Below are 16057 nucleotides of genomic sequence, written 5' to 3' on the forward strand. Positions count from 1 at the left end.
TAGTTGCAGCTGTTCCTTATATGTACATTTAACTTTTCTGGCCTCTTACATGTCTAAACTTTCTTGGAATGTGTAGCTCTCATGAAATCAAAAACGAGCAAAAATTTGGCATGACATTTCAAAATATCTCCCTTTCAACATTTGATATGTTATTTATATTATATTGTGAATAAAATATACGTTTATGAGATTTGTAATTTATTCCATTCCTTTTTCCTTTTTTACTCACAATTTGTACAGTGTCCCAACTTTTTTGGTTTTGTGTGTGTGTGTGTATATATAGAGGGAAAGAAAGGGAGATGTTATATATATATATATATATATTGCTGGTTATGTAGCCTCCCTTCTTTCCCATCACATATTTCATGACTGTTTCGGTAGGCCTACCTATGGTGTCCACCCACAGCTGAATTTCCCCACAGTGTTGTAAGAATGAACTATGTAGAGTGAGCTGTTTTCTAGCTGGAGAACAAATGTAAAGAGATTTGATTTGCTGGGGGGAAGTGGAAGTTCTGTAGGACATAAGACTACTTATGCACATATGAACTGCTGTGGTAAGAAGAGTTTGATGTTTGAATACTCTATGTAAGTGCATATGTATTATACAGATGCATTTCATATTAAAACTGAAAATGTAGGCTTGGTATACTGTTTATATAGGTAGAATTGCAAAGATGCCTGAGAAAAGTTTCTTGATCAACAGTGTATTTTTACTTTACTTTACCTTACAGATGAACTATGATGTGCATCTTTCTAGTCTATTGCAGGTAGTTGGAGGGCTCTCTTTAAATCCATCCACCATTTGATTGGACAAAAATCTGTGTAGTTCAGGATGAGTGATCAGTTTTTTTGCAAATTTTAAATGCAAAATTATTATGAAATAATAATTCAATGAGAGAAAGTTGATTGATTTAGGATCTTGGGCTGGTGAGCTGGTTTTGGTTTTGAAGCTTCGGTAGTAATCAACACAAAATAGTCGAAGCTTCAGAGGTAGGAGGATAAACATATTTGTCTCTCTAACACTGTGTCTACACTGGATGCGAGTGTCGCAACAAAATACAATAGAACATATCATGCTATCTTAACTTTTCTTTTCTTCCAGATGAACTGAATCATGACATTCACTCATGGGCTATTCATATCCAAGGGCGAATGAGAACCATTTTGCGGGGGGTGCCAGGTGTTAAAAAAATGTAAAAATCGAATGCCAACCCACTGAACGAATATTCGAATAATCGAATATTCTGTTCCAGCCTTATTAGGATTACATTCAATGCACAGATAATGCCAGTACATTGGACTAACATTTGCAAAGCTCTCCTTTTGGTTCTGTTAACCCTCTACGGACAGCTTGGCAAATAAATCACCATTGGCTTGTAAATTGAATTTACTCGCCAGATATATATATATATATATATATATATATATATATATATATATATATATATATATATATATATATATATATATATAAAAAATACACAAAAACTTACAAAAATACTGATAAGGTAATAATGATACGAATTCTACTAATGAGAACTATAAAAGTTGTGCGCCTTTCCACTAGTTTATCGGCACCGATGCTTTAAAATTTATCAAAAGTGACTTAATTTTGCTAATTTCACCAAAAAAATGCATAATTCAATGTTCACATGTTCATCAAAGAATCTTGGGATTAATGTATCACTGTTTTCAGCATCCATTATTAAAAAAATTAAAATCATGTTACAATGATTTGTGAAGTATCATGTGACAGACGTCTCTCTGCTTGTAAATAAATTATTATTTTTAAATATATAAAAAAAATTGAAAATGGTATAACAGCCTTTGTAAGCATAAGATACTTCTTTAAAGAAAAATAATAATCATCTTAAAAACAACACAATGTTGGTAATGTACATTTACCAATAATGTCATGACTTCCAATCAAATCCTGATGAACAAAATCAAGCACCGTCCCACATTCTTGCCCAATGAATGTAAACTCAAATACATCATATTATGTTAGTTGTGTTGTGAATGCATGTTATACATGAGTCATTGTATTTTTAGCTACAAATCGTTATCCCTATTTTATTTATTTATTTTATTTTTTTGATGGAGATAAACACATGTAATGAGCACAATTTAGATCTCAGTGACACAGGAATCCTCTCCTGACAAGCATGGCAAAGATAACAGCAGGAGGACTTGGGGATTATTTTCAGATTCAATGAGAGGTTTAGGCTAAATCCACACTCTGACATGCCTTACATGGTTAACGGACGGTCAAAGAGAGCTTAAGTGATGGAGAAAATAGGACAGGGGCCGAGAAAAAAAAAAGAGAAATTGTGTGTAGTGGTTCAGTTGAGGAGAAGGCTAGCCTCAGGACTGCCTGTTCAAATGAGTGTTTACACACCAAACAGTCTGCTAGTAATTTTGTCCTCCACACATTTATTTAAATCGTATCCCTATGCTCAGATATAAAGGAATCAATAAGTCTGGGTTTCTAACCTGCAGAGATGTTCCATACGTCATTACAGATATATTTTGCTTTCCTTTTACCTGATTCAGTGGTATTTATACTGAGTCAATGTCAGAGTTGAATGACGTCACACCCGAGCTGACCATGTTCAAGTACATAAGTCAGAAAAAAAAAGCATTCATCCATTAATAGCAATAATACTCAATAAAAACACATTAAATAGCAGTGTTTTGTAGGGTTGGGTATTGATTGGGTTTTTTACGATATCGGTGCCATTTAGATACTTTTAAAACGGTACCGGTGCCTTTAAATATTTAAAATAAATCCATAGCTTTCACATGCTTTTTGGATGCTCTCATCTCCCAAGCTTCCCTTAATCTAAGACTAATAAATGTATTTCATGATCTGGGTCATTGTTTAAAACAAAAGCACACATAATATTTCTACTGTATCTCTGTCAATCACTCTGATATTTAATTAAAATGAGTGTTGTCTGTCACTGTCTTGAATCAGTTCTTTGAATGACTGTATGGTCATTCTTTATAAAGTAGCAACAATATTGTTTGTAAACTACAGTACGGTGCAAAAGTGTGCATTCAAAAATCTCACTAGATTATTATTTAAATGAATGGCAAAATTTATGTTTGGAAATGTAAATTGATATTTTCTACTACAGCAAAAGATATAGATAACTGTCCGAACGCCATTCTTTGGGGTGAAAATACTAACGTGCCTAAGACTTTTGCACAGTGGTGTATAAAGTATGTATAATTAAATTAAGTATATTTAAATAGTTGTAATTAAAGTATGCGTTCATATGTGTTAAGGGCTAGATTTTCACTGGAGGAAACGGCTGCGGTGTGATGACAGGTGAACAGCGAAACTTTACAGTAGATGGGAAACCCATGCTCCCTCGTGACTTTTTGTAAACTGTATTTATGACAAAGAGCTGCACAGATACAGATATTCTAACAATCTATCGATAACACACACCAAAATCTATGTTCTGATTCGGTTCGGTTCATACTGGTTACATAGGCAACAGGTTTCGGTACCCAACACTAGTGTTTTGCACAGATAGCCATGTCTGTGCAAAACATAAGTATCATGTCCACAGATAGGACTTTGATAGAACTGTGTGCATCAGTTAGTTTATTCAGACAGACAAACAGAAATGCTAATAAACGGTGTATTAATGCTGGTTCACTTCTGTTAATGAACTGAGCAGCCATATTGGATTTAAAAATCAGGTTTTTACGAGTCAGATTTCTGACTTGAGGGGGCATTTCAGTTAAAAGTTCCTACTGGAAACAAGTATACAAATGGAATACACGGTATGTAGAACTTGTGATTATCCATTAAATGTAAGCAGCTTTTACAGAGCTTTATTTACACATTTTGTACATTTAAATATTTTGCACTTCAAAATAAACATCTGCATTTAGATACAATTTAATGTTTGTACTTTTAATTAAGTGATAAAAAGCAGTTATAAATGTTCTACAAAATACACTTACCGTATTTTTCGGACTATAAGTCGCACCTGAGTATAAGTGCATCAGTCCAAAAGTATGTCATGACAAGGAAAAAACATATACATAAGTCGCATTTATTTAGAACCTAGAAAAAAGAGAAAACATTACAGTCTACAGCTGCAAGAGGGCACGCTGGGTTAGACTACAGGAGCACTGAGCAGCATAGAGCGCCCTCTCGCGGCTGTAGATGATTCATTTCTCTTGGTTCATTTTCCTTGGTTCATGTCAAATTAATTTTGATAAATAAGTCGTACCTGACTAAGTCGCAGGACCAGCCAAACTATGAAAAGAAATGCGACTTATTGTCCAGAAAATACGGTACTCATCTCTGCACCAAATAAAATGTGCAATACTTTACATTTTACACACATTATATAAAGTATCTAATTAAATAAATTTGCACTGCAAACTGATAATGTGCTGTTGATTTTAAGGCATGTGAACGCGGTCTTGATTACCTAAACCTAAATGATGGAATACGCTCCAAAGTGGTTTTAGAGATATTGTGTATTTAGTGTGCATTGAGGGCAGTGAGCTTTGACATTTTTCAGACCTGGGACAGTCTTGTGTATGCACTTCCTGTCACATGCATGCTCTGATGTGGCCAAGTCCGCAAGTGTGGGTATCAGGACAGCCCCAGTTTCTGTCCACCCCTTCTGTTATACAGAGGTCATCATCTTTGCATGTTTTTAGATCTGGAAATGCTGTATTTTAGAAGATTTGTAACCATGCCCCTAATGTATAACAGTGAAAACACAAATTGTCAGAATAACTTATCAATGGCATGGAAGCATTAAAATTACTTTTTAAGAAGGGTAATTGTCAGCTAACAATTGATCAAAGATAAAACTGCTCTTTGACATATCCTGTGGATGCCAAAACTGAAGGACTCCTCATAGATGCGAAGCCTCCTAAACAGGCAGGCGATAGGGCTGCACGATTAATCGAAATGTGATTGTCATGCGTATTTTGTCATTAAAGCTAGTTCTGTGATTTTTAGTAAGTCTCCATCACGTGCTTTCAAATGGAGTAGCATTTGCTGCACAGAGCTGTGGTTCACTGACAAGCCACGCAAAATCGTGTTCATAATCGCAATTTAATTGCGCAATTATGAAATCAAAGAAATCGTTCTGTGATTATGAAAAGTTTGTGTAGCTTGTCAGTGAACTACGTCTCTTTGTAGTAAATGCTGCTCCATCTGAAAGCATTTGAAAATAGCACATTAAATAACGTTTTTACTCCAACCTCACTTCATAACGTCAGTCGAGTGACAAGCTACGCTCTATTAAGTTCATTATCGAAGGTGATTTACATTCAATAATGAACTCTAAATAGTGTAGCTTGTCAGTGAACTACGGCTCTGTGTATTACTTAACTGCCGCTCCATTTGAAAGCAGGTGATGGGGATTTACCGCTAATCACGGAACCAGCTTTACTGAAGCGATCATATAGTTCGATATATTGTCCAGCCCTAGAATGAGATGATGTGGCTTCTTACACAGAACAAGGCACACAACATATTTCATAGTATTCTAATCTGTGATAAAGGCCATGTAGATTAACATTGCATTATTATATACTTTATTATAATTAAAGTTATGAGACAAACTCATATACAGTACACCATATATTGGCTTTCGAAAGAAGATTAACTGCTAATCACAGAAACGTGTTTCACTGAAAGATACGCATAACAATTGCATAACAATCTGCCTAATTGTGATTTATCGCCTTTGCGATTTAATTTAGATTAATCGTGTAGCCCTAGCAAGGCGACAATTAGCAAGTGAGAGGAGAAGGTACTTTTGATTGTGTTGCTGTTGATGTTTCTGTGGCAGAGGAACCAGTAAATATGTGCAGCCTGTGGAGAAACCACAGAGTTGGAAGTGTCCACGGTTCCTCTCTGCTGGCTGCACCTCGGCAGTTCTATTCTCATTTGTATTCTGCTTTGAGAAGCCCTCTTTGCCGCCAGGTCAGATATCCCTGCCCATTAACAAATGACAGGAGGATTTAACTTGACTGACATGTTTATTGTTCTTGGGATGGCCTGGCCTAATGAGGCCCATCCTCCCAGGGTGCTGAGATTATGCTGGCGTTAGAGGACACGTCCAAAGAGGTTCATCTGTCCTGTGCCATTTAAACACGCCGACTGCACACTTGTCTTGCCTGATGCCTCTTTACCTCTGGAACTGTTTACTTTGAGACAGTGATAGCTTGTGAATGATTGGTGGTCTCAGCCACTAATCATTACATGAGGGTTGATACTCCTGTTTGTTCTAATGCTACACCTGATAAAGCACTGCTTTGATGAACTGCACCAATTAATAGACAGAGAGCTGAATTACTCAGAAGACATTCTGACTTTAGGAGCAAAACTGATGTCCTTACTGATTTGTGTGGAAAAATGTGTTGCAAAATTTATTTAAGATGCAAAATGGGTCGATGACCTTACACTTATTTTTTAGTAATGCAATTCATTGATGACTTGATTGATACATTGATACAATGATTGATACAATGAAAACACCTATTCTGTGGTGAGCTTTTTATTTTTTCCGAAGTAAAACTATTTTTTTTTTTTTTTCAAGTACAAAATTCCTTTTTTTTTTTAAGAAAAAAAAAAACTTCTCTGAATTAATACATTTAAAATATGTATTCTTGTGATGACAGATCAGCAAATCAGCAGTCATTACTCCATTCTTCACTGTCACATGATCCTTCTGAAATCATTCTAACGAAACATTTCTTCTTATTATTAATGGTACCCTTTCCAGGCTTTCCTCTGGTTTCTTGTTTACTGCTTAGAGATAAAGCTAATAGCCAAGATTTTTAATTTCTTTCAGTTTCGCCATATGTTGTGGAAAGAAATTAACTCTCCCCCGTGATGTAATCCTGTTGTGAAATTCACTGCTGTCCCCAAGATTAGGATTGGTTGAAGAGGTTACACATTTGAATGCATCTTCCAATTATTTAGCATCAGTTTTGTTGTTAAGATATTTTCCCATCCATCCTTTTATATATTTATTGCCAATCTGTTTGTTTTCCTGCAGTATCATTATTACATGCTTCAGCACATCAAAACAGACGGTAGTTTTTGATATTTTTCCAAGATACCCAGGGATATATCTGGACACTGTGTGTTTTCAAAACTCACCGCTTTTCCACCCTTTCCTTTCCCCCCTCATTTAAGAAATACGTGTGCTTATTTCATTCGAATGATAAATGCAAATCTACTCTCCTGTAGTCTCAGGGCAGAGGCTCTATGATTTTGTGGCATGTTCTGGAAGGGAATTAATAGGCTTCTTAATTGGTACAAGTGTCAACTTAATGCGTGCCTTCTCTCGACCCTGAACTGTATTAAACCTTGAGGGTGGCCAGAACACCATCTTTATCTGTTACAAAGGGGAAGGCAATAATTATTCTGCAAGTGCTATTCTTTTCCTCCCTAACTTTTTTATTGCAAAGAAGAAGATCCAACCCTTGTGATCATAAGAATAGATGGAAGTTATCTGTCCCTTTCCTGTGCTTAGATTGTAAGTGCGTTAAATAATTTATTATGGCTAAACACAAAACTATGTTTTAAGAGGATGATTGGTGTAATGATTGAAATCTTTTTTACCTTACTCCTTTCACATTTACAGAGCCCGAGAAGTCACCTGTAGGAGAAAAAAAATAAATAAATAAAAACGACGGTTTTGCAGTCCGTCCCTTCATTTTATAAACTGTACTTACAAATTCTTACAAATCACAATACAAATCCTGCCCACTGATTAATAAACCGTACCTTTGGTTTTTGAATCCGTACCTGAAAATTCATAATCTGTGTGCACTCTTTCACAATCTGTTCCCTCGGGTTCGTAAACTGTACTCATGGATTTATGTGTTAACAAATCATATTGTATATTGTTTTATTTAATGTTATTATGTGGAATAGGCCTACAGCAAAGTGTCTAAAGTGATTCTCGATCAAGTGTGGTACGAGGTGGAATACAATGATTTAATAAGAAAGATGTCCATCAAAATCTAGTTTAATTTGTGATAATCTTAGCATTTGATTATTACTGTGTAATAATCCTGGCATTGTGACTGACTCTGGAGTAATTTGTTCCTCGTTTGGAAGTCGTTTTGCATAAAAATTCTTCTAAATGCATAACCTAAATGTATAAAATATATAATAATAATAAAAATAATGGTTATTTTATTATTATTTTAATTTATAGGCTAAATAAATGAATGCACTTAAGACAGTAAAATGTTTGTAATAAAATAATGAATGAATGCTTTATTTTTAAATAAACTTTTACAGTTTGTAAATGTGTTTGTGTACTGTTTTTCTTAACTTGTAGATTTATTTTGGTGATTTTATTATGCTAAACTTTTGCCCCTAGAGATGCACACTTCACTGTTAATGTTATTATTAAATAATTAGGCCTATTATAAAATTGCAATCAGTTAGAGAGCAAAGGGATGGCAACATAACGGTACATTATTTTTGTATTGCTTTTTACCTTATTTTCTTTAAACTCTATAGTTTTTTAATATTTGATTTAAGAAATTCAGGGAATTTTCTATTCTTCTTTTTAGCGTTCGTTTTAGGGTATAAACACAGGCGCAGTGTCTTATCCTATTGGTGATTAATGCACAATAAACAATACAAGTAAGACCATTTTGTGAGGGCAGACCATGGTCTCATAGGCTACTATGAAAAATAATGTTTAATAAACACGTCTGGGTGGGGCTACAAATCTGTGAGTTTACAAATCCAAGGGAATGGATTGCGAAAGCGTGCGACTGGATTATGAATTTGTGGGTACAAATTCAAAAACCAAAGGTACAGTTTACAAAATGTGCTTTTTATTATTATTATTATTATTATATATATATTTTTTTTTTCATTAGTGGTTTGTCCTGGATGCCAACATGTGTCTAGCATGCTGTTTAAAAAGATACGTCATGGACTCGTGTGATGATATAGAACTGAGATGGATCTATAGTCTATATGCTTATTATACACACGTTTGAGGCATTTTTCCTGCCAGTGTACTTAAACATAAAAATCTTGCAGCCTTGTGCTAAAGCAGATGTTTGAATTTTAAGTGAGTTTACACAGATCATTAAACAGAAGGACCTCTTCTGTCTTTTTAAAGACCAGCTCTGTGTCCAGTCACATTGAGAGATAAGCAATTAAACCATGCATTCAAAAATGTTTACTCACTTTCGTGTAATTCCAAAACTATGCAGTTTATAGAACATTTTCCATGGAACAAAAATTTAAGGTTTTAGAGTTTTTATTTCTTTTTTTGGAAACTTGAGCTTTCAAGCTTCAAAAATGCTGCAAATCACCAGAAAGTGTTTTAAAAGCCATCCATACAAATCAGTACACTATAGTATTCTGCAGCTACAAAAGACTTGTGTGAGGAACAGGCTAAAATAAGTTGTTAATCCCCGAAAATCTTCCCTTCCAGTGATATGTTAACTGATATAATGGTTCAAAAGGAAACTTAAATCTATTTTAAAACTGTCTTTAACATACAGCATATCTAAAGTTAAGATTCAGCTTGATTTTATATACATGGATTCTTTTATTTCCACAGGTGAAAAGCTGTTAACTGTGGTTGTTCTTTTATTGCTGCCAATAGGTAAAAAGTATGTAGTGTACCATTTATGACATGTCACCTGTGTTTAGCAGATCGATTCCATACACTGCAGCCCCATTCTGGTTATAGATTTCCTGTCATCAAAGTGACTGATGTAGAAGAATCTGAATTATTTCCCATTTTTCTGCCTGCATCTTGGAGAACATTACAACCTAATTCAATGCTTTCCTAAATAAGAGATGACTCAACATTTTTTTTTATCCATTTTCATTCTCCACACAGCACCATCCAATACAGAAATAGTTTTTTTTTTTTTTTCTGCCAGGAAATGAGAGCGGAATAGTAGCCGGCTGTTATTTTTTGAGTTAAGACCACTGAAGCGATGACCACACCAACCAGCCAGACTTTTATTAATCACAAAGCTACTCGGTTGTGACCTCAGTTCAGCCACACTTTTTGTTTATCAAGCATTGTCCCCAAACAATATTCAGGCTTTCTTATCATAACATTAGGGGGTCAAAGAGAGTACAAGTCCTGTGTGCATGTGTCTGGGTTTTTGTTTGTTTTTCTTGTACAAAAGTGTGTGTACACGCTGCTACTTTGTCAAGTTCTTTTCTCAAGGAGAATTGTTGAACGCTCGCATGACAGCAAACAGCAGGTGGTGCTTGTTCGAGAAAACAGAGGCTCAAATTATGTCAACTCACAACATGAAAAATATGGTGTGGAGACCACCTGCTTCTCTCAGCATCAGAACAATGGGAACAGTGATTTATGTACAGTATTTACTTATTTGGAGGCCTGAAATGGGGGCAGAAGTGCTGATGTCATTGCGGTGGGATAGACATTATAAACTGCGTTATGTGCCGTCGCTTTTCTGCTTAGCTAAGTGGGTCAAGTCACCCGACCAAAATGTTCTAGGAGTGAAATTTACTTAAAAGAAGATGCAAGCTTGGAGGTCCTTAACCACACCGCTGACTGCTTATAAATTATTAATAAAGAATCCTGTTTTGCAGGCTGCCAATCATCTCATGTAATGGTTGTCAGCTGGAGGTGCATGTAGCACAACGCTGTGAAAATGCCAAGGCGAACACTTTGTATAAATCGTCTAAATTGCTTCAAAATGTCATGGGCTGCTGGAACTCGGATGTTGAATAAAGTTATTTAAAAGAATAGAGGGATATTGTTGCACCGACTTTCTTATGAGTATCAAAGAGTTATGAGAAAGGGAGACCTGGGGAAGCTGTAACATTTTTAACATTTGCCTTCATAATGGACTGCTACAAATCCAACTGCCATTCTTTTGGTATAAGAGACATTTGAAACCATAGCTATGAGCCGTAGCCATTAATAGACTTATAATAAGAAAGACTAGATCATAAAATTGAAATTAACAGAAGTCTGAGTGTTACAGTTGAAACCGTGATTGCTGGTAATTATATTAACACACTGAAATCTGAAAATACCTCAAAGTAATATAATTTCTTTACTACCTATTAATATCCCTTAATCATTTTCACTTTTATATGGTGCTATTTATTTCAACCTTAAGAAATGTTGTTTGTGTATTTAAAGCAGAAGACATGGGGATACCAACATTTTAATTGTTTGAAATCACACATTTAAAAAAAAGAATAATAATACCTTTTCTACATTCTACTCGTATGCATCAAAAACGACTTTCATCAAATAATGTTTATATTAAATTATACATTTGCATGTACCTTTATGTAACTTTTTTTATTCACTTTCAAACCACCATAATTATTACTTTTGACTTTTGCTCATAATTGTCTTTTTATCATCATCATCATCATCATCATCATTATTATTATATGGTATGCGAGTTGAAATTAGCATCCAATATTCCAGTAACTAATTTTTAGAACGTTTATTAATTAAATTAACAGGAAACACAATTTTTGTTTTGTTTTTGTACTGCTCCAGTTTTATATTTCAGAAATAAATAGTCATTTCAGGAAATAACGTTACCATCATTACACACATAAAAAAAGAAGCTTCAGTTTCAAAGTTTTTTGAAATATTTAAATATGAACTGTATAATTATTGCATCCACAAGTAAGCAACTTGTGGCTCTTATTCGTTCGTTCATTCATTCATTCATTCATCTATTATACATTCACTCTAAGTCTATGTACTTATGAACAAATGATCTGTTATTCTTTCAGTGTGTATGAGCATTTGATGAATGTACTGCAAATCATCATTGTGTACTTTCTCCTGTTGCAGTGCCATCGTTCTGGGGGCTTGTAAATTCTGCATGGAATCTGTGTTCTGTGGGGAAGAGACAGTCTCCAGTCAATATCGAGACGAGCCATATGATATTTGATCCCTTCTTGACACCACTGAGGCTCAACACTGGCGGACGGAAGGTAAACCATGTGTTATGTGATGTCTGCATGGCTGCAGTCTCAGTGCGGTGAGCTGGGAAAAGTAAACGTTGTTTCTTGTGTTTAAAGTGCTGATCAACTCTGAAAGTGCCACTTTAGTGTAAAAATGCATGTAGGTCAGTGGTTTTGCTAGATTCAGAAAGGTTAGGAGAGTAAATTATGATGCTTAGTTTATATTGTACTGTTTTCCACTACTGTTTTTTTATTTATTTTTTACAGTAGCTGATACCCTGCAGTTATGCAAAACTAATTTTTACTATTATTAAGCATGCAGCTTTGACTCATAACATTCAAGATAGTTTGTCACACTGCAATATTTAAAATGAACTAGTTATAGATACATTGGGGGAAAAGTTGTTGTAGAAACAGTTTTCATTTGGAAATTGTAAGTAAATTTCGCAAGCATTTACAAAGAAGTGGCAAGTAACACTTTGAATTATACATTTCTGTTTTTGTATAAATTTTGTTTGTAAAAAAAAAAAAAAAAAATCCATGTGCACGTTATGCATCAACTAGCCACATTAAAGTGGCATCATTTGTTGTCAATGGAGAGAGAGTGGCATGCTTAGCATATGAATGAATCCTCTCTTCAAACGCATCAGCAGTGGGTAACTGAGGTCATGCATGTGGCGGCACTAGACGCAGAGATTCATACTCAAACAGATCAGTCAATGACTAGAGAGCGAATCAGACAGAGAAACAAAGGTAATAAAAAAGCTGCATGGTAATTTGACTAAAGCACCCTTGACATGCAAAGTCTCATGAAATAATTTGTTGGATTCATTATTTGTAATTTAGAAGAATAGCGATTCACTTGGACATGATTTCATCAAAAGAGGTTGGTCCTAAACTGAAAAGGTCAAAGATTAATTGCTGTTTTTAGTGGTGCATTTCAAGATATTTGCTAGATTTTTACACGATAACTATATTTATTGTGCTCACTTGAACTGCATGGGTTGAAAAGTTTTGATCTTTTCAGAGATTGTTTCAGATAGTCAAGATACCCCTGTTCTCTGATTTCCTGGAACATGTTAGATAAATCTTAGATTGTTGGATTGTAGTCCTTGATGAAGATTTTTAGTGTGTTTGAAGTCACACCATGTGTGTTTGAGTTTCTGTCAGAGTGGAGTTTACAGTGCCAGGCTCTCCACAGAATGATAAATGGACTAATGAATAGTTAAAGGAAATTAAAATGACCTCAGAATGTAAAACCAATTAATCAAACGTGGACATGCGTCAAGGTTATGTGCTTTGGATTGAGGGAATCGCAGTTATTAAATTGTCTGTATTAATTGAATATTTGCTCTGCCGTAGATGAGCCGCAATTACTTGAAGAGCTTTTAATGAATTTAATCGCTCTGACAAAGGAGGAAGATGACAGTATCGTGTCCCTTATTGAAGTCTCCAATCAGCAAAGTGGAGAATTTGAGACATGAATATGAAAAAATGCCACATGGAAATATTTTCTTCCAACATCATTAGCTTTGGGGTGCAGTAGAATGTGATAGGGCTAATTACCGAAACGAATCAGGCCACATGCCATTTAGCATAGCATATTAGATGTACTGTAGAACATAGCGTAGTGCATTGTCTCATTGTGTCACCTTCCTTTGTCAGCACTGGTAAAACGGGATGGATCCTGCCCAGAGACAAACAATGACTGATACGATCTTCACACAGATTTTATTCAGTTACATGAATATCATATTAGATTACTCACTGAGTCAGCCTTGTCATGGCGATTTCATTAGCTTGGGTAGTTGACAGTGTGAGATACATTCTCTGTATAAACTGATGGCATCAGTTCAGCTATCAGTCAGTTGTAACAGGCCGATTTTTGAAGTGAGGGACAACACAACTCAATCAAGATTGACCTTGATATTTGAATGCAAATGTAATTTTTTTTAATGACTTTTTCTTGAGGGGAACAGTGAATCTGTAACTGATAGCAATGGTAATGAACAGTCAGCCGGTCATTATCATCTGATTATACAGGAGTGATCAAGACCTTAATGCAAAGCAAGGGGTGTTTTGATCTCCCTGTTGGGGTTTGTTTTGCAATTAGCATTGGACGACTGTACATTATTCTGCTCTTCATATGGCTACATACTTAAGCAAATACATGGGCATGGTAAATTGATTTGAGATAAAACAGGCCAGAGTTTCCCAAGGGTTATTATTATTATTATTATTATTATTATTATTATTATTATTATTATTATTATTATATTTGAATGTGCTGTCAGATTATTGGAACATAAGAAAATATCAAAGTCAAAGTAGTTTGTATTTCAAAAGGTTCTGCAATCCTTGAATTCAAATATTAATTGTAATGATTAATTTATTTATAGGAATTATTATTTTGAGGGAAAAGAATCAGTAAAAATATTTGGGTACACGTTCTGTGAAGTCAATTTTTTTTTTCATAACACATTGCAAGGGTATTCTTAAGGCATTATAATGAATGCATATTGCATTATATAAAAAAGGCATATAATATGTTGTTTAATCTCATAAATAATCATAAAAACAATTATAATAAATTATAAAACTTACTTATTTGTTGTAACAATGAGGATCGTGTATGCAAGGTTGGATCCAATTGCAGATTTTTATTTAAAAAAAGGGATAGTCAGAAAAAGGCAAAAGTCATACACCAGCAAACAGTGTCCAGAGGGCAGGGCAAGAGAGTAATCCAACACAGGCGATAGATAAAGGCAACCAGCAAATGATCAGAAGAGAGATAAACAGGCTAGGGTCAGAATAACAAGACTAGGAAACAGAATACAAGAACTTGGTATGGCAGCTAGGGTAATCAATACTGAGCACCTGTGTGGGAATGAGTGCAACCTGTACAGTGTCTTGGTTATTGGAAACAGGTAAGTGTGTAATCAGAGGGGATCTTGGGAAATGGAGTCCAGGGTGAATGTCTGAGTGGTGTGTGTGGTAACCTCTGGTGGTGAGCAGGGAACAGATCATGACATTTGTGGTTATACTGTAAGTTTTATGTGTGTGGTTATTTATAACATAAATGTTAATGAATAAACACCATGCTAAATCCACTTAATTTAGAATGGATTTAAGTCTCATATCTTGCCATTATTTATTTAAGATCTGTACAGTATCTTAGTATCTTATTGATATTACAATAAATATAGTTAAAAATCAAATGTACCATTTACACATTGATCTGATGATATATCTGATCTTATGGCTGTTTAAGAAAAATATTAGTTTTAATTATTGTTGATTATGTCGTTGTTGTGATTTATAAGTGGTCTTTGTCTGCTTTAATAAAGTCAAGTTAAAATGACATGAGATTTATAATACATTATAACTATGGGAAATATAATACATTGTTAGTTAAGTGGATGCATCATGTTCACTGTGTATTATAAATCATCATAATCTTAAAAGCTATAACCACAAATAAGTAATTATAATGCATGTTGTTATGATTTCTCATGAGATGATGAAACATATTATATGATACATTATTCTTTCAGTATAATGCCTTAATAATACTTTTATTATGCATTATAAATACAGGCTTTAGAGAAAATGTTAGCAAATATTTTATTTATTCATTCATTCATTCATTCATTCATTCATTTATAAAAAAAAAATGTAGGTTTATATAATGAAAGTCAATGGGGCTCAGTGTTGTTTGAAAATGTTGTTCAAAATACCTGTTCCAGAGAAAATCATAGTGGTCACTGTGTAAAATATGATTGTTCAGTGGAGCTATGTAATAAGAGGTGATTGCAGTGTCATTTTTGTTTGATATAATGTTCTGTTCAGTTGAGTTCAAGGATCAGTGATATCATTTTTTCCTGTCTGGCCAGCGGGTTAAGGAGATTGAAACCATTTAACATGCAAGATGCATGTATGACCAGATGGGGAGTTCTGCTGCCACAGGGAGAGAACTGTGGCAGCAGAAGTGCAAATGTGAACTGTGTATTTATTAGAGAAAGTATTCGCAAAAGATGCCTCAACACACACATGCGTACGTAAACCTCAGTTATGTTTTTCATGGTGAATGTAACAAACCAC

At 34.6% G+C, this 16057-nt stretch overlaps 1 protein-coding gene across 1 annotated transcript in view; it reads left to right on the forward strand.

The window, feature by feature from the left end:
- Positions 1-16057, forward strand: part of ca10a (carbonic anhydrase Xa) — a 160745-nt gene that overhangs the window by 52448 nt on the left and 92240 nt on the right. Inside the window, exon 5 of the mRNA XM_052611339.1 lies at positions 11844-11986. Within this exon, the coding sequence (XP_052467299.1) occupies positions 11844-11986 (143 nt within the window). The remainder of the gene's footprint in view (positions 1-11843; positions 11987-16057) is intronic.

Source organism: Carassius gibelio, chromosome A12 (assembly GCF_023724105.1).
Source record: "Carassius gibelio isolate Cgi1373 ecotype wild population from Czech Republic chromosome A12, carGib1.2-hapl.c, whole genome shotgun sequence".
In the NCBI taxonomy this organism is placed as follows: Eukaryota; Metazoa; Chordata; class Actinopteri; order Cypriniformes; family Cyprinidae; genus Carassius; species Carassius gibelio.